At 43.4% G+C, this 27,951-nt stretch overlaps 1 protein-coding gene across 1 annotated transcript; it reads right to left on the reverse strand.

Annotated features, from left to right (window-relative positions):
- Nucleotides 1-1,845: 1,845 nt before the first annotated feature.
- On the reverse strand, nt 1,846-27,951 carry LOC109462484 (slit homolog 1 protein-like). Its single transcript, XM_019759042.1, has 10 exons — nt 27,933-27,951; nt 23,075-23,241; nt 9,888-10,097; nt 7,856-9,371; nt 6,698-6,921; nt 6,021-6,384; nt 5,179-5,372; nt 4,567-4,735; nt 3,763-3,885; nt 1,846-3,342 (listed from the first exon to the last, which is right to left on the reverse strand). The coding sequence occupies exons 2-10, from the start codon at nt 23,236-23,238 to the stop codon at nt 2,410-2,412; spliced, it is 3,897 nt and encodes a 1,298-aa protein (XP_019614601.1). The 5' UTR covers nt 23,239-23,241; nt 27,933-27,951; the 3' UTR covers nt 1,846-2,409.

Genomic DNA, 27,951 nt, shown 5'->3' on the forward strand with positions numbered 1-27,951 from the left:
ATATATATATATTGGAGACAACCAACACATGGAATCGATTTAATTTAAAAGCATCAGGTCTTAGTTTCTGCGTTACGTAGAAAGGAAAAGAGTAGTCTTTTCACAAAATAAAGCGTCATTTATTGAAATATTTCCATGGTACACATATAGGTCGCACCCTCACAAAATGCGGTACATAGCATAGCATTGTAACAGGACAAACATATTCCGTAAAGTCCCCCACTCCCCTTAACGAAGGTGATACTGCGTAGAGAGCACTCTGTATTGTTGAGACGACCACTGATTCTCCTGGTATCCAGTACAACTGCGCATAGCACGCCGTCCCGCCGGTTATATTTTGCTTCCCCCGCTATTTCCGTGATACTAAGGCAACAGCAAGTAAATTGTATGGATGACGTCCTCCGCAGATTCCAAATCTAATGCGAGCGGGCAAAAAAAGGCGGGCCGAAAAATAACAAGGTTCCTACAATTCAAAATTTTGACTTAATCATTGTACAAATGATTTTGATTCCGTAGGAACATCACATACACACAGCCAGCATAACATATCACTGCATCAAAGTAAGAAACAAAACATTAAATCAGAGCCTTTTCTTGTCTCCTCTCTCCATATTTATCTGTCATCCACCTTCCGGCATGGCGACAGACATATTTGCCCATTTTCGGCATGTTGACCACTGTCAGAAGGCAACAAAATTTCTTGTTTTTTTTCTCCAAAATCAGACGAAAATTAATGCGCGCGCTGATGTCATCCATAAAAATTACTTGCTGTGGCCTAAAGCGCTGCTACAACAACATGAGCCCAGTGACGTTATCCCCGGTCAACGTAACAAATCATACACAAAGTCGACGCACAAGTGTGCTGTACAGTAAGATATATTTACAGCGCGTTTTTAGTAGTATTCAGACACCAGGGCTAGCTTCAGTACACATATTGCATTATAGCCCTTAATTACAATGAGCACCATTTCTTATTTTCCTTATTCAACACAATATATTCTCTCGTCTTAAAATATATTCTTAATTTTCCACGAGGATATATAAAATTTTAATTAACATGAATCGGTTATTGCAAAAAGCGAACGGAAAGTTTAGATAGAAAATCTACTTTTAAAGTATGTTCATGAAAATTCACCAATCGCTGAAGTTTGACAATCTAAATTCATCTTCATCATCAAAAACAATAAAAAATAGACACTGTAAGGATTTTGGACACTGGACAAGACTATTTCTTGAGAGGGGTGAAGGAGGCTACATACATCAGGGCCCACCACCTTCACTTAACCGCGACGGGGGCCGACATCGTCTACCAGATACCTTTGACCCAGTGTTGATGTCACACTTCAAAGAAGCCACGTGACAAGCTTCACTGGGTCTAGTCTACTGAGGAAGACCAGAGTGACTGGTCGAAAGCTATAGGTGAGAGAACTTTTTTGTGTTGGACCAAAAGTTTTAACTTTAAACAATAAAATATAGGAATTGATAAATATGCCTCCTCAGAAACCTAACAATGTATCATGGACGGTGTTATATACGTGATACGGTTATATTCACAGGTCGTCGTTCCATTTTGATGTCGTGGGATTTCCAACTAGGCTAAAGTATCATGAAAATTTATCTGAGTTGGTACATCTCCGGGACACTCAGTATCTCTAGAAGGGGTTAAAATCCTCGATTCTGAATCGGACTTCATTGCAAGAGCAGTGAAGGAGGCGGTCTACGTAAGAGCTCACAGACCTACCCTGAACAGAGACGGGGGGCGACACAAGTTATCTGGCACGTATGACCCGCTACTACGGTCACGTGTCTCTGACGTCACGTTCCAAGAGTAGACGAGTCCATTCCTTGAACAAGGTTGATGGAGTCAACCTAAAATTTGGGGTAAGTCCCAATTTTTTGTAGTAAGTGTTAGTGGAAATTAAAGCTTAGTCTTTATTTCATAGGGTAAACTATTATAACGCTGACAATGATCTAAGACAACCCTTTCCGTATTAAACAAGGTAGCTGACCTTTGCCACCTAGTCGCAGGACCTTATTCAACTCATAAGTCTGATGATGAGAACCGGAAAAAAAAACGTGGTGTATAAAAACTTCAGCGATTGGCGACGATCACCAGTGGTTATAAGTATCGTTCAAACAGGTCTCCCACAAGAGCAGTGGGGTTATTCCAACTTCCACAAAGACAAAACAACAAACAGAACTTAAATTTGTTCTCCTTGACGTTCATTACCTAACATAACAACAAGTAGACAAGCAGACATGTTATGACACAATGAGTATGCAGCATGAAGTATTGGAGTTAGCGGACATATCAACAGTCGGCAGCCGGACTGCTGGCCAAACTTAAAACTAGGATCGAAGTCTTGGAATTCAGATATCATCAAAACTAGCACCATAAGAAGTACTCCGTCAATAGTCATAGTAGTCAATTTCGTTTTCTGAGTTTTCGTCGTCGTCTGCTATGTAGAGCCTTCTTAAGAATTTCAGAGGAGTCAGAGCCCCTGTAGCGATATCGAACTTTGATAAGGGGTTGTCGCTAAGTTCAAGTTCCCGAATGAAGGGTGTCTTCTTGAAGGCGTCTTCAGAAATCACCTTGATGTCATTATCGTTCAAATACAAGTACTCCAGTTTTCTCGGCAAGTCGTTCGGAACCTGTCCCAAGTAGTTCCCGGACAGATCCAACTTCATAAGATCCGGTAGGTAAGTAAAGATGCCTCCCTCCAAGCTGTCGTCTGTTAACCGGTTGTTCTGGAGATACAACCATCTTAGGTTAGGAACCGCGGTGATCGCTCGCTTGCTGATCTCCTTGATGTAGTTCTTCTGGAAGTACAGATAGTTGGTACTCCTGGGCAACCCGGCAGGGAAGTGCGTCATGTAGTTGAAGGAGAGATCCAGGGTGAGAAGTTTGTTGAGACCGTGCAGAGATCCGTCGATCATCCCCGTGTTGTCCAAGTCGTTGTGATCCAGATACAAACCCATCAGCCCTTGCAGGTCCGTGAAGGTGTGAGGCGGAAGGTTGACAATCTTGTTGTTGGAGAAGTAGATGTTCTTCAAGGAAGAAGGCAGTCCCCTGGGGACCATGTACAGCTGATTCCTTGACAGGTTGAGGAGGGTGATCCGCCTTAACCCTCGGAAGGCTGAGGGGTCGATGTTAGTGGCGCGCAGCTTGTTGTCCTGTAGGTGGAGCCAGATGAGATGGCGGGTGCGGGTGAACTGGTCAGCCTCCAGCTTCTTGATGTGGTTACCGTCCAGATAGAGGAACTTGATCCGCCGAGGCAGCAGGTCGGGAACCTTCTCCAGAGTGTTGTTGGACAGGTGCAGCCGCTGCAGGCTGTGCAGGTCCTGGATAGCCACCGGGGAAAGACAGAGCTTCGTCAGATTGTACATTTTCAGATTAATAAGATCTCTAAAATTTCCTTTTCAAAATATTCAAACTATTCAGATGATTCCCGACTGGACTATACAGTATATTTTCTCATACAGTGTTATTAAATACAGTGCCTTGATTGTTACTCAATTAAAAAGATAAACGAACGTTGAAGTACCTCCAAGTTGCATACCAGCTATGTAGCTAAAGCCTAATTTATACTCTTACATGTATATCCATTTATGTTCACGAAGTAGTGTAGTGACATGTTAAGGCAGCAGATACTGCCTTGAGAATCACAATAAAACATCTAGTTATTAAAAAAAATTGATTAAAGACATGCATCAACAAAACAAAATGTACAAACGCCTGTATGGACATATTAAATGTTTTACCTTGAAGAGGAACTCCGGCAGCCCTGCATTTGTAATCTGGTTGTTTGCCATGGACAGCTTGATCAGGTTGTTCATGTTGGCCAGGCTGTCCAAATGTACACTCCCGATCTGGTTACCGTCCAGCTAACAGTCATGGAAGGGCAAACATTTCAGTACAAGACTTCATGTTAAACAGCTAGGCAGCAGTGAAAATGACAATATGCTAGATATCTTTGTAGATGATATCAAGTCGGCCATACCATTGCCTTCTGTATTCTGTTCATTGCCAACAACCATCATCAAAGTGACTGTTTAAATTAGGTATTGCTCTTTCTTTCTAGAGAAGAAATAGCTGAAAATTCTGCAATAAGGCCACAGCAAGTAAATTTTATGGATGACATCCTCCGCAGACTCCAAATCTAATGCGAGCGGGCGAAAAAAACAAGGCAGGCCGAAAAAAACAAGGTTCATACTATTTAAATTTTTGACTCAACCATTGTACAAATGGTTTTGATCCAGTGGGAACATCACATATACACAGCCAGCATCACATATCACTGCATCAAAGTAAGAAACAAAACATTAAATCAGAGCCTTGTCTTGTCTCCTCTCTTCATAGTTATCTGCCATCCACCTTCCGGCATGACAACAGACATCTTTGCCCATTTTCAGCATGTTGACCACTGTCAGAAGGCAACAAAATTTCTTGTTTTTTGTTCCAAAATTAGATGAAAATTAATGCGTGCGCTGATGTCATCCATAAAAATTACTTGTTGTGGCCTAACTACGGTTGCAGTACACTGTTACGATATAATTTTTCTTTACCTGTAGAACCTCTAAACTTCCCGGGAGGATCCTCGGAACGGCCCGTAGTTTGTTCCCGGACATGATGAGGTGGCGAAGCTTGTGGAGACCGTTAAAGGCTTCCTCGCTGATGCTGTCGTCTGACAAAAGGTTTTCCTCAAGGTACAGTCGCTCTAGTTCAGGAGCCTCTCTGTTCAAAATAATAAATGGCGTTAGATGTCCATTCCGTTGTGTACTTTTACAACATAGCTTGTTCATTTGGACAAAGAAAGAACAAGTGTGAAGGGAAGGTTTTCGGAAAGTTGTCTGGCGTTAGATCGCCATTCTGTTGGTGTAGAAGTCTACACTAGCAAGCATGGCTTTATGTCATTTTACAACATAGTTTGTTTAAGAAGGAAACAGTATGAAGGGAAGTTTTACTGAAAGTTGCCTGAATCTGATATACTTAGGATAAAATAAACTAAAATGTACACAAACACATCCTTACCAGATGACAATGACCACATAGACGCGGCAATGTTGCAATTTGCAAGTACATCAGAAGAATATGAACAAAACATCACTGACTTCCTTTGATATACTGCGAAAATCACAAGGATATACATGTAAACTCTGTACACGTGGTTCACTTACTTGAATGCATTTTCCTTGATGAACGACAGGAAGTTGTTGCTGAGATACAGGTACTTGAGCAGACCCGGCAGACGGAGGTTCACCCTGGTCAGGTAGTTCCCGTTCAGGTGGAGATACTCCAGGGACGTCAGGCTGCTGAACGCCGACTTGTCAATACGGTCTCCCGTCAGGAAGTTGTTGTGAAGATGCAGTACCTATAACAGTCAGATCATTAGTAAGTACCTTCGCCAAGAGGGCTATGTTTTACACAGTGTTTGTGTGTATGTATGTATATGTATGTATGTGGTTTAGCACGATAACTCAAGAAGCGTTGGGAGGATTGTCATAAACTTGGTAGGTGACCAGTTGTTGATGAGACCTAGAAATTATTAGATTTTGGGGCCCCTGGTGGCTTGTTATGGTACAGCGGTGCAATTTCCGGTTTTGAGATCTCGTGATCTGGAAATGCTAGGGTCAAGAAATTTGGTTAGTTAATAGCTCTTTTGCTCTTGAAGAAGTGACCTTAGTATGGACTCCCTAGCGGCTTGTCTGGAACTGCAGGAGCGTTTGTTGAAAACATTTCGAGGGAGGATTACTCAAGATCCTAGTTTGCATACATAATGGAAACTGTTATAATTTCATAATGATAACTGCCGGGAATTTAATACTTGCCGCATTTGCATGTTAAGTGAGGGTGAATGCCTTTAAACATAATTTATTTAAGTCATGACGCTTGTTTGCAAAATCAGTGAGTAAAAATGTATAATTCGTCCGCCAAAAGGGTTAACATGATTTAGCGAAGGTATGAGATCGTGGAACTCTTGTTGTTAATCTAGGTTTGAGTGGATTGCATAGTTCCCTACCTTCAACTTGTCCAGATGTTTGAGTACGGAGTTCTCGGGGATTCTGGTGATGGTGTTGTCCTCCAGGTAGAAGTTGGTGGCGTAGTGCGGGACGTCATCAGGGATGGCCGTCAGACCCAGGTTACGGCAGTCCACGTGGCCGAACGGGTTACACTGACACTTCTCCGGGCAGTTGGCGGCCAGGTCCGTGGCGTTCTCCCGCAGGTCCAGCGGGCGGTAGGTGGGGACCTCCCCGCGGGTGTCCCTCTCCTCCTGCACATCCTCCTCACCATCCTCAGGTGCGCCCGGTGACTGCGTGGTGGGAACCTTGTAGTGCTGGATGTTGTGGAGGTGTGGTGCACAGATGTTGAGGATGGATTCTATCCTGTTTCGAAAGAGAAGCCACGCAGCCATTATTAGCAGTACACCATGACGACTCGATGCAAACAAAAGGTGATCCAAAAGCATATCATTATAATATCATTGTCATTAACTTATTACAAATAAGATAGTTATAATTAGGTCCAACTGCGTTCTGGATATAAAAAAACAAGCGTCAACAGCTTTAGTATTAACACAGACAAGTGTTCAGATACTAATGGCGGGCTTTTAAGTTTTTAAAAGCTTTGCTCTCTGGTTGTTACTATACCTAACATATTAACAATCGAACAAAGTGCAGTGTCCAAAACCTAGCTCACCGTTTCCTGTTGAGATGGTCGGGTGCGGAGCAGGTTAGCCGGTCCCGGTTCGGTACGTAAATGGAGTTGGAGTACATGAAGCCCCTCAGTCCGCACACGTGCAGGTTGCAGGTCCAGGGGTTGTTGTGCAGGGCCACCCAGGACAGCTGCGGCGCCTTGGTGAACACTGGCGACACCGCTTCCATAGGCAGAGACCGAATCAGGTTCCCGTCCAGAGCTAGGTACTGAAGTATAACGATACCTCAAGTATGTCAGCACCCACATGAGCATGAACAATGGACAGGTGATCCGATCTACCTTACAGTCCAACTTCAAAAATGGTTATCCTGTCATGTTCCTAAGTTGCTGCAGAGGTTTTTTTTAAATATTTTTGTACTTCAAACTCGAGAAGCAGTGGATGGTTGTTAATGATATCTAGTGCATGGTTAGTGGCAGAAAAATGATCATGAAGGTCACGTTCGAGGGCCTCCTAGCGGACATGTACGATATTGCAGCGTAGTGTCAAAGTGCGAGGTAAAATTTCTTGTGTCAGGTTAATGGTCATGGTAAATGATTTTTGGGTAGTTGAAATTACTGGAGTTGGAAGTAAACGGTGTAGTTTTGGAGCTAAACACATTGTAGTAATAAACCCTTTTGTAGTAATGATCAATACGGGTTAGGCCACAGGGTTAGGCCACGCCAAGTAAATTTTATGGATGACGTCCTTTGGAGACCCTAAATCTAATGCGAGAGGGCGAAAAAAAACAAGAAGGGTCCTAAAAAACAAGAGGCCTAGATCAGAAAAATACTAAGAGACGACAAATGTTTGGACACAAATTGAATGAGGTGACACAGTGTAACAAGCAAGAAGTCTTTTATTCATCATCAAAACAGCAATAAATCAGGTGGAACAGCAGTTGTCGTCCTGTCCTGTTTTCGCGTTACGGGTTTCACGTGAATCTGACGATTTGCGGCACTGTCGTGACTCTTTGGTCATAGTTACAGGAATCGGAATTTCTTGTTTTTTTCTTCTAGGAACAGGCCAAAATCAATGCGCGCGTGGACGTCATCCATAAAATTTACTTGGTGTGGCCTTAGAGTACCGGGGCAACAAAAGCTGTCTGCCTTCTCGGTTAGAATTCGTCTCCTGCTGTTGAAGGATATGAGCATGGAACTTACCTGTAGATTAGGAGGAAGCTCCTCGGGAACTCTCGTCAGGTGGTTTTTGGACAGGATGAGATACTTCAGGTTCAGCAGCCCCTCAAAGGACCCGTCAACAATGCCCTCACTCGTCAGCTGGTTGTACTGCAGCTCCAGCGTCAGCAGACCCCACATCCCCGCGAACTTCTGCGACGGGATCTTCACCAGCCCGTTGTGGTCGAGGTACAGTCGGAAGGTCTGGGGAGGGATGTGGTTGGGCACGACCGCCAGCCCGACGTTACTGCAGTCGACGTACGCGAACTCGCATCGGCATATGTCAGGGCACCGCTGATTGGTCAGCAGGAAGTTCACGATGGCGTCATTTCCGGGAATCTCGTTCCCAACGTTGCCCAGTTTCGGATCAATCGCCTGGGACGGGATGTTGAGCGGACTCAGGTTGTTGGGGATGTCGTATCCCCCGACCTCCTTACTGTTGATGATGGGGTTCTCAACGTCTTCACCAATGGAAAGTGGAGGACGCGGCGAGATAGTCTTAGGGGTAGTCGCCTCTGCCCCTGCCGCTCGGACTGTGGTGGTGGCTCTGGTTGTAGTTACAGCTGTTGTTGTAACCGCTGTAGTTGTTGGTACCATGGTTGTACCTGGTGTCGTAGTTTGCAATGCCGTTGTTGGTATGATTGTGGTGGGTGAGACCGTAGTGGTTGGTAGAGTCGTGGTGGTTGGTTCAGCTGGTAAAGTAGGCTGAAATCGTGGAGGCGCCCACACCTTCGGGGCAGGGGTGGTCGGCATCGGTCTCCACCCGCTTTCCGTGGTGGTTTTAGGCCGGGCCATCCCACATAACTCATTAAAGCTGTTACTGGTGATCTTGGCTCCACGGAACTCTACCGGCGCCGTACAGTACACCTTGTTTCGATGTCTTAACCGAGCCTTCGTGCCGATCATCCAGCTACGAAGACGGCATATCTCCTCGTCACAAGTCCACGGGTTGTACTGCAAACTGATGTAGTCCAGCTTGGGAATATTCGTCAGAACACGCGGCGAAAGAGTCTCGAATCCACAGGCGTCCAAGGCAAGGTAGTTCAGCAGCGGCGCTAACGTGAAGGCGTCCGGCGCGAGGAACTTCAGTCTGGAGTTCCCCGACAACAGCAGAGTCATCAACCTCGGCAGAGGCGAAAACACCTCCTTGCCTAGATGTGTGATGTCTGTATTTCCTATATCCAAATACTCCACGCGGATGAGGTTCCTAAAGGAATCGCGGTCCAGGCTCCCGATGGGATTTCCTCGCAAGCACAACCGTTTGAGCGTGGAGGAGACTTTCTGGAGCGCGTCTGTGGGGATACTCCGCAGCTTGTTGTACTCCAACCGGATTCCCTCCAAACTCTTCAATCCGTACAGGGAGTCTCTGCTCAGCCGGCTGATGCCGACGTTTCTCAAGAAGAGTTCCTTCAGGTAGTGAAACCTGTCCAAGGAGCGCGGGGGGATGTCCCGCATGTCGTTGTTCGATAGATCTAGGTACTCCAGGTAAGGAAGATTCCATCTGAAAGGAACAGTAAGGAGACAAGTTAAACTTCCACAAAGTTAACGATACGTCAGGTATTGCGTTGCTGGTGTGTTACGCCGAGCGGCGGCTATACAGATACAGATACAGGTTGCGACACAAACACACTAGCTATAAAAAAAAAGACATTTTTGGACTATATATCTTTTGCTCGATGTAGTTTCTGCACAAGTACACGACTATCTTCCTAGGGTAGTAGTTTAGACTGTCTTTAGTCAAGCAACATTGTACGTGGACACTGACATCCTAGTCATCTTAGAAAGTAGTTGAGGTTCTTCCAGGAATGCTACAGCCTCACACGTTGCCCATCTCTAGCCATGTGAGTACGTACCTTGGGACGTAGTTGAGTTTGTAGCCATGTGAGTACGTACCTTGGGAAGTAGTTGAGCTTGTAGCCATGTGAGTACGTACCTTGGGAAGTAGTTGAGCTTGTTCCATCTCTAGTCGTGTGAGTACGTACCTTGGCAAGTAGTTGAGCTTGTTGTGAGTACGTACCTTGGGAAGTAGTTGAGTTTGTTCCCAGATAAGTACAGTCCCCGCAGGTTGCCCATCTGCTCCAGCGCCTCTGACTCGATGCCGACGTTGTGCAGCTGGTTGTTCATCAGGTTGAGCAGGAAGATGCCCTGCGCATGCCTGAGGGACCGACTGCGCAGCTCCTTAATCTTGTTACTCTGCAGGTAGAGCCGCGTGGTGTCTGCTGGGATACTGGAGAAGAAAAATGAATGAATGGACTTTATTGCTTGACACTCGTACATGGTACAACGTGTGGCAGTAATACAACATATATACTATAAAGTACTATCTATACAGTATATGATAGAGGAGGCAATAAATGAACAAACGAGAGTTCGAGGATCACATATCTTCGCCAGGTGAAGGAGTGTTATTTAGCTATGGTGGTGTAGTCTTGTCCAGTAATACGTAATTCTTTTTACTTGTACGGATTAGTGAACCTGCCAACATACCTACGTACCTGCCAGCATACCTACGTACCTGCCAACATACCTACGTACCTGTCAGCATACCTACGTACCTGCCAACATACCTACGTAAAGATATGCAAATTCATCGACCCCAGTTTGAATTATTAGGTTCAAAAGTTAAAAACAAAAGCACCCATTACAATTCCAAACACACTTTCAGGAGACCCAAAATTACACCGGTTACAGCATCTCGAGTTATGCTGAACACATACAATAACCAAATGCGAATACAAAGCCAGCTGCAATGCCGTTGGAAAAAGCAGGTGGACCATTTTTTAACTTGACCTTCGTTTCCACAACAGTTACCCACATACCAAATAGCAATAACATCCATTCACAACTACAGTGTTATGACATTGACATACATACAGACCCCACACCAAAGCCATGTCACCGAGCCCAAACCGAAAACATAACCCCCTGACGAAGGCAATAAATGAACGAATGTGTGGTAACATACTCCCAAACCGGCATATGATTTACACCGTTGGGTAATAAAACACAGTGTTCGGGATACAGGGAAGGAAGGGATGATTTAGCACATCCTCTGAGGTACATGTAGTTCCACCAGCCTTAGCAAGGTGGCGCACAACCTAAAGAGCACCATCAATGTAAGATGGCGGGACCAGAGCAGTTACCTCGGCGGGTCACGGAACCCATTTATCCTGGATAAAAGTTTTCGGGACTTCACTGCTTTATGCCTAGCTTAACCCAGATAAAACCTACCCCCATGTTTCCCATGGTCTATCTTTGGTGTGGTAAAATTCCCTGACGGGTATGTAGGGGAGGTGCTGGCTTATGTAGGCCCTGGAAACAGCCTGGAAGCCAGGCTAAGAACCCTAAGGCCACTGACCCCGCCGAATCCTCTGTCCGTCAAACGGAACAAAAATGTTCTCCGTAATTTGTTCCAGTCCTGAGACAGAATCTGTACAGCGGGGAGGATAAATACTCAGTGCAGTGGGTTCGTCTCTGGGGGAGGTGAAAATTGAGAAAACCAGAAAGCTCGTGATTTTAGCTATAATCAGTACCTTGTCTGATATGTGACCTCAACGTGTATGCAAATTTGTAGTCATATGTATATATTTGTACAGTGTATGTAATGTGTAATGAGTCCTGGAAGATTAGCCCTAACGGGCTAAAGGGTATCGTAATAAACTGAAACTGAACCAGAAAGAAAGAAAGAACGAAAGAAATGAACGAAATGAACCAGAAAGAAATGAAGAAATGAAGAAAGAACGATATGAGTGGTATGATCATTCTGGAAAAATAGAGAGAGAAAATGACAGCCGGACTATTTAATTGTTGAAATTTTCCTGAAACCATCCTGCCACGTTCTGCCCTTCGCTTTGGGCAGGTCTTCACAGTTGTATAGGCCATGTTGATTTGATTATATGGATGACATCCACGCGCGCATGAATTTTCGGCCGTTTCCAAAAAAAAAAAAGAGTTTTCAGCCATACTGTAAATCGTACAAAACCGTTGCAAAATAAGAAAATATATACCGTAAGTTGCAAAAAATATATATATCGGAAAACGATACCAATGTCCTAGAATATCAAAATCAAACGAAAAAAGACCAAAAAGGCAAAGAAATGAATTTGAAGAGTAGATTATGTATCATACCATACTCTGTGTCATTTGTTCAACCTTCATGACCACGTAGATTTCAAAATGAAGGCAATTTTTTTGCAAAACGTTTTTATTCGCACGCGCGCATCCGTTTTGGTGTTCCCAGTGGACGTCATCCATACAATCAAATCATCATGGCCTTAAAGTATTTTCGCCTTCGAGTCAATACTTTGTGCAGCTTAACCTTAGGCCACACCAAGTAAATTTCATGGATGACGTCCTTTGGAGACCCTAAATCTAATGCGAGAGGGCGAAAAAAAAACAAGAAGGGTCCTAAAAACAAGATGCCTAGATTAGAAATATACTAAGAGACGACAAATGTTAGGACACAAATTGAATGAGGTGACACAGTGTAACAAGCAAGAAGTCTTTTATTCATCATCAAAACAGCAATAAATCAGGTGGAACAACAGTTGTCATCCTGTCCTGTTTTCGCGTTACGGGTTTCACGTCAATCTGACGATTTGCAGCACTGTCTTGACTCTTTGGTCATTGTTACAGGGAGCGGAATTTCTCGGGTTTTTTTTCTAGGAACAGGCCAAAATCAATGCGCGCGCGGACGTCATCCATAAAATTTACTTGGTGTGGCCTTACCATGGAGTCTTTAAGAGATTTGAACCTCCTTAGCGTAATGTGGTTAAACCGGTAAGACTGTAATCTGAAGAATAAACATTCCAAACGTTACATTGAGCCGTTTGAGCCCATTTAAGTGAGACACTTAAATGTTAAGTGAGTCCATAATTTGAGCAATCTCTGTTTAACGAGCGACCTCGTCAAATGAAAGCTGTTTTGTCTTCCAGAAGTTAAACCAAGACCAAGTTTGTATCTGGTGCATTTTTGTCTAGCTTGGCCTGTGTTAAGCTACGGTCACAACCCACCGTACGTGCTTCTGCGTGCTGTCTACGTGCAAAAACGTGGGCAAACGTAGGGCATCCGTGCGTGGTGAGTACCACCTCCGTACGGAATCCTACGGATTTGGGAGCACGCAGACACGCCGTAGAACTTTAAGTGCATGTAAAACTTTTTATGCGTGCGGTCTGCGGATTCACCACCCGTGCGTGCGAGTACGAGCGACGTGCGTGCCCAGTACATGCCGTGCGGAAGAAGTACGTGTGAGTACGGCCTCCTTACGGTAAAGTGGCAATCGCACAGAGATCGCACGTTGTAGGCACGTACAACTCACCACTTGCGCAACGTACAATGCACGCAACCGCTCACGGCCAGACGTAACGTGCAGACCACACTCTTACACCTTGCGCAAACGTGCGATTGACGTGCGAGTGACGTGCGTCGACGCCACTTCTTCCCCACGTTTTCGGAAAAAACGTAGCAGGCGTGGCCTCCCAAAAAACGTACGGAAAAAAAGCACGTACGACGGGTTGTGACCGTAGCTTTACGCAATCCGATTTCCCAAACTTCTAGTAAATACGTACCCAACAAAACTATAGCATTTCAACCTAATTGCTAACTATATTTCTGCTAAAGAGTTACTCCATATTTATAGTTGTTTAAGTTCTATCTATGAGGACTCGTTAATCCTAAATTCATTTATCGAATCATTTATTCAGTCAGTCCCTTGTTACCTCCATGAAAAATGGAGGTATTGTTTTGGCGTGTCTGTCTGTGTGTCTGTGTGTCTGTCTGTGTGTCTGTGTTTCCGCACATTTAATTAATTGCGGCCAGCATAACTTCTGAACCTTTGGATGGATTGTGATGATATTAGGTATGTGGGTAGGTGTTGGGTAGGCAAAGGTCAAGGTTGATTTTGGGCCTCCTGGTGACTGACCTTGGTACTGCAGCAGAACTTCCGCATTCCTCATTTGCGTAATTAAGGAAGAAATTTACATCATGAAGCCCATGATTCATGGAGGTATGAGATCTTGGAACTCTTGTTCTCTTTATAATATGTTGAAATGCCAAAACTATTAGACCATTCTTGTCCTAAAAGATGGATGCTGTACAGGGGACCTTCCTTGATACGGAAGACGCAGTAAATCTTAGGTTTTTTTTTCCGTCGTTAATGTCTATGTTTAAGACGTACGAAGTGTTGATAAGAGCAGGGATTTCCCGTGGTCTCCAACAGTCCACAGACGGCAACGTTTGAAGATAAACCTCTGTCACCGGAGGATAGTACCCACAGCACATCGTATCCGCTTGTTAATTAACAGTCGCGGCGCGTATTATTAGGTCATCCACGGCAAAAGGCCGATTCATACCATACATGTACGGTCAAAGCTTTGGGAAGGGGAGATTTCTTTGCGATTGCGGTCGTGTGGCGTAGCGGCAGAGTTCTCGACTCGGAACCAAGTGTCCCGGGTTCGAAATCGACCAGCGTCTACACTTCTACTCTCCGTGAATAGTTTCATCAGGTTGGTAAGACACTGAGTAAAGAGACTCTATTTACACAACCAAGTTTTTTATTCAGCCGACGTTTCGGTGACCGTCTGTCACCTTCCTCAGGGCAATTCTGACTGGTTCACATTGCACTGCAGCACAGGTGTCGCTGTTATAGATGCATTCCCAAAATTATGATATTTACATATCTACACACATGCGTGGCTACACTTCTGTATTGAGCCAGTAGTGGTAAAGTCCTTTTCGTGCCAATTCCAAGGCATTAACCTGTTGACTTCCACCTACAACCTAAATGCTGCTCCAAGCCAAGAGATAAGGGTAAGAGTTATGAAATATGATAGCTGGGTGACGACAGATTCCCAAGAGGCATAGCGCGCGTGCCAGAGACGGTGGGGGAGGGGAGTCAAAACGGCGGAGTCATTCGGGATATTCCGGGTATTTTACCAAATCATGTGTGGTCTGGGAGCTAATCTCCAAGCAGATTCCGTGCGGCAAGGGGAGTCTATATTGGCCCCTTGTGGCAGTGGATACAGGCGGCCAATATAGTTGACATGTTTACAGATCAATTACGACGTCGTTTACAGGATATTCACATACAAGAATACAATACTTCTATTCAAAACAATTCAAAACTTTCTGTCTATTCGATGTTAAAGAAGAGGCACGGACAAGAAAATTACTTTCTGAAATACATAATTTTGAAGTTCGTAGATCGATAACAAAGATGAGAATTTCTAGCCATAGACTGAATATAGAATTAGGAAGATATAACAAAATCCCTCGCGACCAGAGGTTTTGTCCATTCCGTCCCAATGATATTGAAGACGAACAACATTTTGTTTTGAATTGTACACTATATAACGATAAACGCCAAAGAATCCCCATCCATTCGTGCATTCAAAAATGAATTAGAGTCTTGCTTTGATAGCATGCCCAGACATCCTCACTACTCTCACGGCCACGGACACCATGTGACTCACCTTACCAGACTCAGGCTTGGTTTCAGCCAGCTGAACTACCACCTATTCCAGCATCACTGTATCAGTAGTCCCGAGTGCAAATGTGGGCATCCAAATGAGACACCAGAACACTATGTATTACACTGCCAATTTTATAATACTGAAAGGACCAAAATGTTGTTATCCATATCTTGCCTTCATCTTGAAAACATACTTCCTTCAGACCCACTCAACGTAAACGACGCCACATTATGTACTTTACTTCTTACAGGCAGTCCCTCCCTCCCATACCCTACTAACTGCCGTATCTTTGATATTGTGTTCAACTATATCCACCACTCTGGAAGATTTGACCAATCTCAATAATGTTATGCTAGGTATTGGTGCGCCAGCCACTTTCATTTTATGTTTATGTTATACTTTATGTCATCTTTATGTTTACATTTGTATTATGTTTTATGAGCAGCGGATTCACATAAGCACAACAAGTGCTTCCTATCCAATGCTCAAAAATCCATGTGAATAAAATAAACGCTAAACGATAAACGATAAACGCATAAAGCTGTTCAAACTTCTCTCCGCCTGCTCAACAGAATTTGCTACATTTCATGCTATAGATAAATCTAATTTCACCCTAGAAGGTAATAACCCTTACTGTACATGTGTACACATAGGTAAATATATCAAAGAATGTTTAGACCTTAGAACAAGTAGTATTAGTTGACCCATCTGTTGCTTTGTACGTAGGATAATTTCGTTGTACCCATGTATATTTGTCTGTATATCTACATGTCTTAGACCTTACGAAAGTCGCTGTACTTTTGTTGTGTCAATAAAGTTCTGTATAGACTCCCCTTGCCTCACACGATCTGCTTGGAGATTATCTGTGAGCGTCAGTTGTATCGTAAGGAAAAGCAGGCGTAATATTGGTAATCTCCAAGCAGATCCCAGATCGGTCGAAACACCAAGTATCCATTAGCCAGAGAAGGTCGCCGGCCACCGAAATTTATGTTGGTGGGGGTAGCGACAAAAAAAACGGCCATATATAACAAGCTAACGATCATTCCCCCACAACCTCTGCTTGGAGGGTATAATATTGGGGCGGGCTGCCTTAAACAATGTTTGCTTTCCTTACGGCCCATTAAACTATCACCAGGTCGTTCCGACAAAAACGCATGTGTTCGTAATAACTCCGTAAATATCCGCATTTGTACAAACAACAAGAAAAGAGAAAAGCTGGACCTGAATTCTACTAATAAGCATCATACATGTTTATTGTATGTCTATATGTCTATAGTCACATGATTAAAGTGCGTAGATTGCAGTGCTGCTGCGTTATTGAACGAATGAAACTTTGCGGCGTTCTGGCTGGTAATACTAGTACATATACGTTTACTTAGGCCACAGCAAATAATTTTTATGGATGACATCAGCGTGCGCATTAATTTTCGACTGATTGTTGAAAAAAAAGAAGACATTTTGTTGCCTTCTGACAGTAGTCAACATGCTAAAAATGGGCATAGATACCTGTTGCCATGTCGGAACGTGGATGGCGGATGAATTTGAAGAGAGGAGACAAGAAAGGGCTCTGATTTAATGTTTTTGTTTTAATTTGATGCAGTGATATGTGATGCTGGTCGTGTATATATGTGATGTTCCGGAATTCCCACATTGTACAAAACCATTTGTACAATGATTGAGTCAAAATTTTAAAATGTAGAAACCTTTTTTTTCGGCCCGCCTTGTTTTTTTTCGCCCGCTCGCATTAGATTTGAAGTCGGCGGAGGATGTATCCATAAAATTTACTTGCTGTGGCCTGAGGGTTCGGCCGTGTTCCTATCATTCTATTCAGTCTGTGCTGCTCTACGTGAAGGATATATGCTACGAAGTTAACATCTTCTATAAATACATGAATTGCATCATTCGTCCATTGTGTTCCAATTAACAGTACAGATACATCATTCTAGTCAGACCACACAGACTGTTCACAACCTGTGTACAATGGGATTGTTTCTCTTAGACAGACATGCCCCCAAAAAAGACTCTTATGCCAAGTCTTTTGAGTCAGTCCGCACGGAACGGGTTTATAATTAATTGGTCTCGAGCTAGCAGATAGCTGCGGGAGAAACGGGTAGAATGGTTGCTACATGTTAGGCCAGAGGAAGTAAATTGTATGGATGGCATCCTCCGCAGACTCCAAAATCTAATGCGAGCGGGCGAAAAAAAAACAAGGCGGGCCGAAAAAAACAAGGTTCCTACAATTTAAAATTTTGACTCAACCATTGTACAAATGGTTTTGATTTAGTGGGAACAACACATATACACAGTCAGCATTATATATCACTGCATCAAAGTAAGAAACAAAACATTAAATCAGAGCGTTTTTCTTCTCTCCTCTCTTTATAGTTATCCACCTTCTGGCATGGCAAGACATCTTTGCCCATTTTCGGTCTGTTATACACTGTCAGAAGGCAACAAAATGTCTTTTTTTCCCCCAAAATCAGGCGAAAATTAATGCGCGCGTTGATGTCATCCATAAAAATTACTTGCTGTGGCCTTAGCCTCCTTCGCAGATTTGATTGTTGGGTGGCGGCATTATTTTTTCGGTGGGCGACGCGAGTTATAATATATGCCTCGGAGGGACAATTTTGCCGCCGAGGGAGTTTTTGCCATGGAGAGAAGGTTTCCCGCTCCAACAAGTTGTTGGAACTCAGTTTCGGTTTATTTCGCACTTTAAAACAAAATGTAACAATACAAATACAAGAAAATATAAATGAAATGTAACAGTGCAGGGAGGCCGGAAGCATAAAATGCTTATGAGGAGGCCTCCCTTCATAATGTGATTAACAATTCAAATAAATCGGACAAATAACTTAGGTAACGGGTAAATGAAACAAAACAATAAAATACAATACGATACAATACTATCTACAATGATGAAAAGTAGTAATGAAAGTAGTAAACAAGGAAACATAAACAAAAATTAGGAATGTGTGAGGTTATTTATGAAAGCTTCTTTAGTATGATTTTTGAAAATGGTGAAGGAGGGACTAATTTGTAAAGTTCTACTTACTATATAATACATGTAGGTTGTTCCAAATTGTTGGGCCCCTGTACGTGATTGTAAATTGACGTAGATTCGATTTCGCATTGGACGGCCTTAAATAATTGTGTTGACGTGTGAAGTGGTTGTGGATATCTGAGTTCAATAAGAAGGTGTAGGTGTCGTGGAAGGTTTCAGGAAGGCAAGGGCATTTCGCACACCGAAAAAATAATGCCGCCACCCAACAAGTCTGCGAAGGAGGCTAGCTACATGTAAGCTGGCGGGGATGGCCCTCGCCCTAACACGTCCTGTTTAAAGCTAGGCAACAGGTAACAAGGGGTTTTAGAACCATTTTCCTGGAGAAGAGGCAATTTATGAAAGAATGTACAACCCCACCCTCAACAGGGAAGGGGGACTACGGGTAGATCTCTCAGGCACTTGAATTTGGCGCTCCCAGCCCCGAGGACAGACAACACTTAAGCTCCTGCTCTGCATGTCTGCTTTCTGACTAATTTTCATTATCTTGTCTAACTTTTGTTTCTTTTTGGACTTCCAAAAATTGTCTTCACTTATATGCATATCAATCAATAGTTAGTGCTTATAAACCTGCATTTCTCCTCTGGTCTCTCTGCCACTGACGAAAGGTAGTGGATACTAGCTGAAACGTCTGACCGTTTCCAAAATCATATCCAGTTGCTTGAGTAACTGCTTTTCGGAGTATTTTCCTGGATCTTCTGTGCATAAGAATAGACTTGAACTTAATTCGATAACACCAACTGTCTTGAGGATCGTTACAGCATATATCCGCGAAAGCCCCCGCCTTTACAGCTTGAAAGTTTTGGAATACCCTTTGCAGATATTCTAAGCGCTTGGATAAGAGGCACTTCTCCTGTGTGATCCTTAAACGCGGAGCAGGGGAGACTAGCCCTGGGGAAGTTTGGCTGGGCCAGCAAATTCTCCCCCGTAGCGGTAATTTAGATAGGCGGGCGAAGGGCTCTTAGCTGCCGAAGGAAAACGGCTAACGGCCCGATATACAAGTTTGGCACAAAGGGTACACACACACACACACACACACACACACACACACACACACACACACACACACACACACACACACACACACACACACACACACACACACACACACACACACACACCACTGCAGTTCCAGAACAGGCCGCAAGGTTAAAGGCAGAAGTTAAGTTGATTCTTCCCCAGCACAGGAGCTGTCTATAAATAACTACTTTTTGTCCTGGCGATCAAACAATGTACGGTATACAATGCAACCAGTTACAACACAGATATAAATTGATTTACAAAACACAAGGCTTATGTACTATATATCATTTTACGTAGATTTGATAATGATAGCAAATGTGCCGCATGTCTAACAAGCCGCTAGGGGGCCAAAACTCATGTCACTTCCTCCCCAGCCCGAGAGCTATCTACCGTCCAAAATCCGTGACCCTAGCGTGTCCAGATCATGAGATATCAAAACCGGAAGGTCTGCTGCAGTCCCAACAAAAGCTACCAGGGGGCAGAAAATCTAACTATTTCTAAGTCTCATCAAGACCTACCCACCTACTAAGTTTCATTCCAATCCATTCACTGCTCTTCGAGTTATCTTGCTAAACCAAACACAAACAAAGTTTAACATACACACACACACAGACAAACGCTACTGAAAACATAACCTTCTTGGCGAAGGCAATCAATATACAAATTTGGTGGAGGGGCTGATGAGCACGGGGAGGTCCTTAAGGAACGCGGGAGGACTCAGGGTTCCCATGACAAGAACCTCCAGACTGCAGAATTCATTTCTGCATCACACTATCAGACTCTATAACAGACAAATGCGGACTTAGTTTTTATGTGTTGTACATATTGTCATTGTCGTGAATCTGTATGTTCTGTTTGTACCTACGTTGTATTTTATGTATTCTGTAAGGTCAGCACAATTCAGCAGTCCATAATTTTTATGTACTGCTGCTATACTGACCACTGTTTTGAATAAAGAATAAAGTATAAAACACAAGGCTTAGGTACTATCTATCTTTTTACGTAGGGCCACAACAAGTAAATGTTATGGATGACATCATCAGCAGACCCCAAATCTGATGCGAGCGGGCGAAAAAAAAAACAAGGCGGGCGGAAAAAACAAGGTTCCTACAATTAAAAATTTTGACTCAATCATTGTACAAATGGTTTTTATTCAGCTGCAGTGGGAACATCACATATACACAGCCAGCATCACATATCACTGCATCAAAGTAAGAAACAAACTATTAAATCAGAGCCTTTTCTTGCCTCCTCTCTTCATAGTTATCTGCCATCCACCTTCCGGCATGGCAACAGACATATTTACCATTTTCGGCATGTTGACCACTGCCAGAAGGCAACAAAATTTCTTGTTTTTTTTTTCCAAAATCAGGCAAAAATTAATGCGCGCGGTGATGTTATCCATAAAATTTACTCGCTTTGGCCTAAAGTATAAAACACAAGGCTTAGGTACTATCTACAAATGTATCTTTTTACGTAGATATGACAATGATAGAAACAGCTTGTGAAAGTTCCCCCCATTCAACGAACAGTAAAAGCTTCAGCTGCAGACTGACAGCGAGAGTCCTGCAGGAAAGTCTGGCTTTTCTTGGCAGCGACTGCCGGATATCATGAGTGGATATGTGTGAATCATCGTGACTGCCGACTGCCGGCCCCTCATGGCCTTGACCTGATCTTAACCGTGACATCTCGGCTTTGGGAAGTGTGGATCATAATAAAAACAAGAGTTCCACGATTCCATACCTTCGCCAAATGATGGTAGCCATTCCAACTGACTAAATTATACATTTTCTCATTGTTTACCTATTCATTTCATCTTAAGACGGCTGGGTAGCCCCATTGCAATTATTTCTTTTATGCTGAATGGTAACATTCAATGCAGCAAATAAAAAAAACACATACATGTAAAGTGAGGGAGTATCTATTAACCCAGTACATCGACCGATGCAGGTAGACTTAGGCACAGCTCCAATTGTACCGACAGTAAGTGCATAATATAGACCCAGTATGTCTAGCCCTGGGAGTCTTGTTTCACAACTCAGAGTTTGGACGCGCGCCACTGTTGGGACCTTGATGAAAATAACTGCTGTCTCTCTAAAGGTTAAAGGTGTCCAATGCAATTTTAGGGCGGCAAAAGAAAACAAAAACAATTCGAATGAGGAAATTTGTCTGATATTTATATTTACTGCCATTTCCTAGCCACATTTTACATTTGAAGTGTTCCGTAGGCTCGAAACAAGCTACCAGAGGATTTTTTTTGCTGCCCTCATATATATCTAGACCTAGGCTACAATACACGCAACCGTTTTCCGTCAGCGAAATCGCATTTTTGCCTCACATAAATCAGTATACTATGGTATATGGTTGATTCAACTTATTGCATTAAAACAATGAACAGAAAATCCAATGTTGCAGGCCCAGGCCTAGGAATTGCATTGTACGTCTTTAATCAAAGGGGCTTTGTTTTAAAACAAAAGGGCCCGGACATTTAGAGAAGTTGGGTATAACTATCTACTTAAAAAATGTAGTTGCCCCTTTCTTTTAGATACCGCTCTCTGTAAGGCAAATATGCGATGTCGATGCGGTGGAAAACGGTTGCTTGAACTTATAAATTCGTCAATAGTAGACTATAGCAAGTTCTCGCTATTTCTTTCTTACCAGAAAATAAATTCCTCACGTACGTATCTAGTTTTGGTACTACTTTAAATGCTTAGTATGAAGTATGAAGTATGAAGTGATGATGAAAATGTGCTAAGAAATGCTATTTTTCAGACCGATTTCAACATCCAGTACATTTTAGCTTTGCCGCCGTGAGTTGCGATGGATGCCTTTCGCCTGATGACCCAAATAGCTTCGTTCTATGTGGAATTTCAAGGCATTCGCCTCACCGGATTTTGCGAAAAACTTATAAGGGAGGGGGGGGGGGGCAAATATTTTCATGTAAAGGCTTCCCCTTAAGTTACCGTAGTATTGGCAGAGCACTTTAATATAAAGATACAGGATGATAAGATGATCGATCAAAACAATACGTCAATGCTAGGAAGGGTTCAACTCTGTTTTGTGCAATCACTACAGTAGTTGTGATTGGAATACGAGTGCCTTTATATATTAAAGGAAGCGAAGCATCACTTTCGGTTTGTCGGTGTGTCGGCCGCAAAGCAGTGTGGGCAACCGCAAAGCATTGTGGGTGATTACGCATGGAGTGAAAGGGGTGAAGTTTGCCTTGCTTCTACTAATGATGATTTGATTATATGGATCTGCGCGCGCATGCATTTTCAGCCGTTCCCCCCCAAAAAGTTTTCAACCATACTCTAAATAAACAGTTGTAAAATGAGCAAATATATACCGTAAGTTGCAAAAAATTTTTTTTAAAAACGATACTAATCGTGTATGTCGTAGAATGCCAAAATCAAACAAATAAGGACGACAATGTAAAGAAATGAATTTGAAGAGTAGATTATTCGACATACCATACTCTGTGTCATTTGTTTAACCGTCATGACCATGTAGATTTCATAATAAAAGCATCTTTTTTTGGTTAAAATTTCTTTTTATTCGCACGCTCGCATCGGTTTTGGGGTTCCCAGAGGACGTCATCATCCATATAATCAAATCAACATGGCCTATATTGTAAATAAATAATATCATGCGTACCTGTCAGGTACCTGCGCGAGTCCCCTCCCCACACAGTGCACCGTCCTGTCCGCGCACTGACACACCTCCGGGCACCCCGCGATAGAGTCCGCCAGCACCGCCAGGAGCAGCCAGCCGCCCGCCCCCAGCCCTGCACAGCACCGCCGCATCCACCGCGGCAACATCGCCTGGAGAAAACACCAACACGTTAACTAACCATCGATAACTATAACCGTTAACTCATTAACCCAAACTAACCACCCAGCCCTGCACAGCACCGCCGCATCCACCGCGGCAACATCGCCTGCACACAACAACAACACGTTAACTAACCATCGATAACTATAACCGTTAACTTATCAACCCTAACGTTAATTAACAATCAATAACCATAGCCTTTAACTTATTAACCCTAACGTTAACTAACAATCAATAACCATAACCTTTAACTTATTAACCCAAACTAACCACCCCCAGCCCTGCACAGCACCGCCGCATCCAGCGCGGCAACGTCGCCTGCACACAACGATAACACGTTAACTAACCATCGATAACCATAACCGTTAACTTATTAACCCAAACTAACACCGCGGCAACATCGCCTGCACAAAACAACAACACGTTAACTAACCATCGATAACTATAACCTTTAACTTATCAACCCTAACCAACACCGCGGCAACATCGCCTGCACACAACAACACGTTAACTAACCATCGATAACCATAACCTTTAACTTATTAACCCTAACGTTAACTATCGATAACCATAACCTTTAACTTATTAACCCAAACTAACCACCCAGCCCTGCACAACACCACTGCATCTACTATACCGCCGCAGTAGACATGAAAGTCATGTACTACAACAAATAAAAAATGTAAGTATAAGTTTAGGCAGTGTCTTTAACCTTCAGGAGTGACCCACTACTACTGTCGCTACTTAACTTGTCGGGCACGTGATTTGGACGATTGGTCAAATGTACCAAAATGTCATTTTCTTCTCTCAACAGAAAGGGAAAACATCATTGGCCAGGCGTGAAAAAAAACGCACTAAAAGAGTGAAAAAGATACACACTATCTAAAGCTAATAAAGCTATAAAGCCAACCCTTCCACATCTGTATCTGTATCTGTATATGTATAGCCGGTATAACCGCCTTTCGGCGTAACACACCAGCTTCGCAGGCACGCGGCGCGGCGGCAGCTGGCTATATTACACCGATCGACTTGTTACACCTAACCCTTGAACTTCTAGCTCTAGACTTTGTTTAAAGATATCTATTGACAATGCCCTACTGTACTTGGTGACAGTGAGTTCCACTCTGTAATAGTTCTAGGAAAGAATGAATTCTTGAACACCTCAATCATTGGTTGATAACTCTGGTACTTGAAGGCATGGCTATTTCTTGTTCTCTTCTGGGCTGGTATTAGGTACTTAATAGTTGGGACATCCACCAGTTTATTAGTCATTTTGTACATTATGCATAGTCTGGACATCTTTCTTCTGGACATCTGCTAAGAGATTGATGTTCTGTGATTTTACTCTCCCCTCAACCACCCAAACGTGACCGGACGTTTGAAAACGCAGCCCGCCTGTGGCTAGCCGTGTTAATCTCGTGTTTAGTCTCTACCATACTCTCCAAGCAGAGGTTGTGGGGAATGATCGTTACCTTTTTATATATGGCCGTTTTTTTTTTGTCCTGATCCCCACCACCCGTCGGTGGCCGCGGAGCTTCTTTGGCTAATGGATACTGCCTGGCCAATTTGATACTGTCTTTTTGCCACCGAGAGGGATCTGCTTGGAGATTATCTCTACCAGGCTTCGGGAGCAAAATGTTCTCTTCCAGCAGACAAACTCCCCTGGCATGTTATCTCTCTATTTGGCCGATTTCTACTCTTTCAAGCCGCCGCCCGAAGCCTGGTAAAGGCTATAAGGCCATACCAAGTAAATTTTATGGATTTTGGCCTGTACCTGGAAAAAAAACCCACGGTATTCTGCTTCCCGTAACTATGATTAAAGAGTCACGACAGTGCCGCAAATAGGTTTGTACGGACGAAAGCTTATGAAGCATCAAGCAAGGAAATCATGACTTCCATTAGGAATTCAGTTTGGTACATGCTGCCACATTATTGAAGAAACTTGCTGACCGCTCCATCTATCTCCCCAAAGCACAAGACGACAACTGCTGTTTCACCTGATTTATTGCTGTTTTGATGATGAATAAATAAAAACTTCTTGCTTGTTACACTGTGTCACCTCATTCAATTTGTGTCCTAACATTTGTCGTCTCTTAGTATATTTCTAATCTAGGCATCTTGTTTTTTAGGGCCCTAGCTTCTTGGTTTTTTTTTCGCCCTCTCGCATTAGATTTAGGGTCTCCAAAGGACGTCATCCGTAAAATTTACTTGGTGTGGCCTGTTGCCCTTCTCCCGAACTGTGCAGCCGCAAAAACGCGCCGTTATTCCGCCCCCAGGTGTCACATCGGAAACCCCGGGCCCGCCTCCCGCACTCACCATCCCCTCAGACGAGATTACGGCCGACAGCGTTGCCATGACGACGACCTAACAGGTTGGCGGGAACGGCGGGAACGGCGGGAAGGCATTCTTCCGCGATTGAGGCCGCTCAATGTGAAATAACGAGGACTTCTGACCTTGAGGAAAGACGTCGCAAGTTTAAAAGCAAAACCATGACCTTGGTGCCAGGCAGTGGTGTTCCTTTTCCTGGTTTAACTCCTCGCAGTGGCGGTTTATTTAGATTCACACCCAACTGCGCGAATTACATGGTACGGTTGTGTGCATACAAACAAACAATTAGTGAACCGCTGATGTAGCGTTAACTGTAGTCTGTCCATAAATCAGGCTAAACTAGAACGATACTGACTTTTCAATAGAGGCAGCAACCGCTAAACCACAGATACATGTAGCTCAATCAATTGTACAAATGTTTTTAATGTTTCGTGGGTTTTGTTTAGCCTCCGTAGCAGACTTATAGAACTGGGGGTTTGGTGGTATTCGGCTGTTTTCTGATTAGCCCAGTTCTAAAACGGGGGTAATTCAACCAGGCCGTCTATGTTGCCTATATGCAATCAGAAAATAGCACAGAAAAGCTCCCAAAGACCCTGAACTGGCTGAATACCCCCCCCCCCCAGTTTTGGAATGCTATGGAGGCTAGGTTTTGTTGTCCAAAATCATTCTTTAAATCTTGCACTATATTCCAGATTTTGGTGGCTGTCTAGTTGAAAGGGGGCTAACATCAGGAATATTATTAAAGTCCATGATTCACAACCACTTGTTTACATACAAGAGGCGACGTTTCGATGCAGTCCGTCATCTTCATAAAGGCATTTATGAAGCTGGTTTACTGTGCACTGAAGCTACATTTTGTAGAGTTACTGTTAACAATGCGGTCCCAAACGTCAAATAATTTTGACAGACATATGTATATATATGGTGTCACCATAGTGAGATATGCTGTTCGAAATATTGTCCTAATAGATAGATATAGATAAAAAATATAAAAAAAAAAACAAATACATAAAATTAATGTCTGAAAATCCTATTTAAACGTGTGCACACACAGGCGATGGAAAGACATTGTAGAAGCATTAACTACGCTGTTTTGTCTATCAAACCAACGAGCTAGGTTCAGAGATTGAGTTATCAGTACATAAAACTTAACGTTCACATGTCTAGATCTTCCTTATCTGAGGAAAAACTTGGCACTTACAGTCCAGTGTAGATACTGAGGGGAATTCTCACACACTCAGTCGACAGACGGGGCTCTAGTATAACCGACCAAACCACACCGGCCAGACCTCATGCTAGCGGAGTATAATTGAGGATGATTAAACACGAATGTGGGAACGAAAGGCTTACAGACCAGTATACAGACGTACTATTACTCTCCAAGCAGAGGTTGGTGGAAAAGATTGTGACCTTTCTATCATATGTTCCGTTTGTGTCGCTGTTGGTGGGAAGTAGAGAGTCAGACAGAAAACCAGAAAACGGGGCATTTGATAAAAAAGTCATAATCTTTTCCACCAACCTCTACTAGAACAGGGCTCGAAATTAAAGGTGGTCCAATGGCCACTGACCACTAAAATTTATGCTGGGACAACAAAAAAAGACACTTTGGGACATTTTTGGGACAATAGAAAAATAATCAACATCAGAATGTCAGCCCTTCTTTTGGCTATCAGGCACACGCCCCGGCTTTTGGATCCGGAAACGTCCCCCCAAAATTTCCTACTTTATATTGCACATGGGGAGTTAAAATATAAGCAAAATAAAATTGACTTCAAGTTAAAGTCATACAATACTTCCCGAAAATCATATTGGGACAGTTCATCCTCACTGCGGGACAGTTGTAATTTATTTTTGGGACAGTGCTGGGACATAGGAAGAAAAGTTAATTTCAAGGCCTGTAGAAGACATACTGACAACAACAGACTAGACGACCGAGGGCGGGGGTTGGCTAAGGGGTAGTATTAGGGGGAGAGACAACGCGTACCGACATCACCCTCCCTCCCCCTTCCCTCCCTCGTTAACTTGTCAGCTGCTTGTTCGTAAACAAGGCACGGTCAGACCCCGGCACAGTCGGCGGTCATTGGTATAAAAACACTCCGAGCTAGCTAGACAGCTATCACAACACGATAAAAACACACACAATCCAACGCTACTAACTAGCTTTCTCACAGTCAGTCAATGTTTGGGTGCGTTTAAATACACACAGACACGTACACACATGATACGGTTGAACCCTACACCATTCGGGGCAGGTCTGACTAGCAGACAAACAGTGATATATGTGCCCGTCCTTCTACACTTCAGTCGTCTGCGTGATCCCCTGTATAGATGGCTGATTTACCGGCGTACTCACGGCGAAGTTTCGCTGATCC

This window comes from Branchiostoma belcheri, unplaced genomic scaffold (assembly GCF_001625305.1).
Source record: "Branchiostoma belcheri isolate BF01 breed outbred unplaced genomic scaffold, Haploidv18h27 scaffold117, whole genome shotgun sequence".
In the NCBI taxonomy this organism is placed as follows: domain Eukaryota; kingdom Metazoa; phylum Chordata; class Leptocardii; order Amphioxiformes; family Branchiostomatidae; genus Branchiostoma; species Branchiostoma belcheri.

What these genes read in the sequence shown, in the direction of transcription:
- LOC109462484 (XM_019759042.1), bottom strand. Translation starts at nt 23,238, where the DNA reads ATGTTGCCGCGGTGGATGCGGCGGTGCTGTGCAGGGCTGGGGGCGGGC. An exon ending in AGCTTCCTCCTAATCTACAG is followed by an intron (nt 6,922 to 7,855) that starts GTAAGTTCCATG and finishes GTTATACTTCAG; the next exon opens with TACCTAGCTCTGGACGGGAA. An exon ending in ATCAAGGAAAATGCATTCAA is followed by an intron (nt 4,736 to 5,178) that starts GTAAGTGAACCA and finishes TATTTTGAACAG; the next exon opens with AGAGGCTCCTGAACTAGAGC.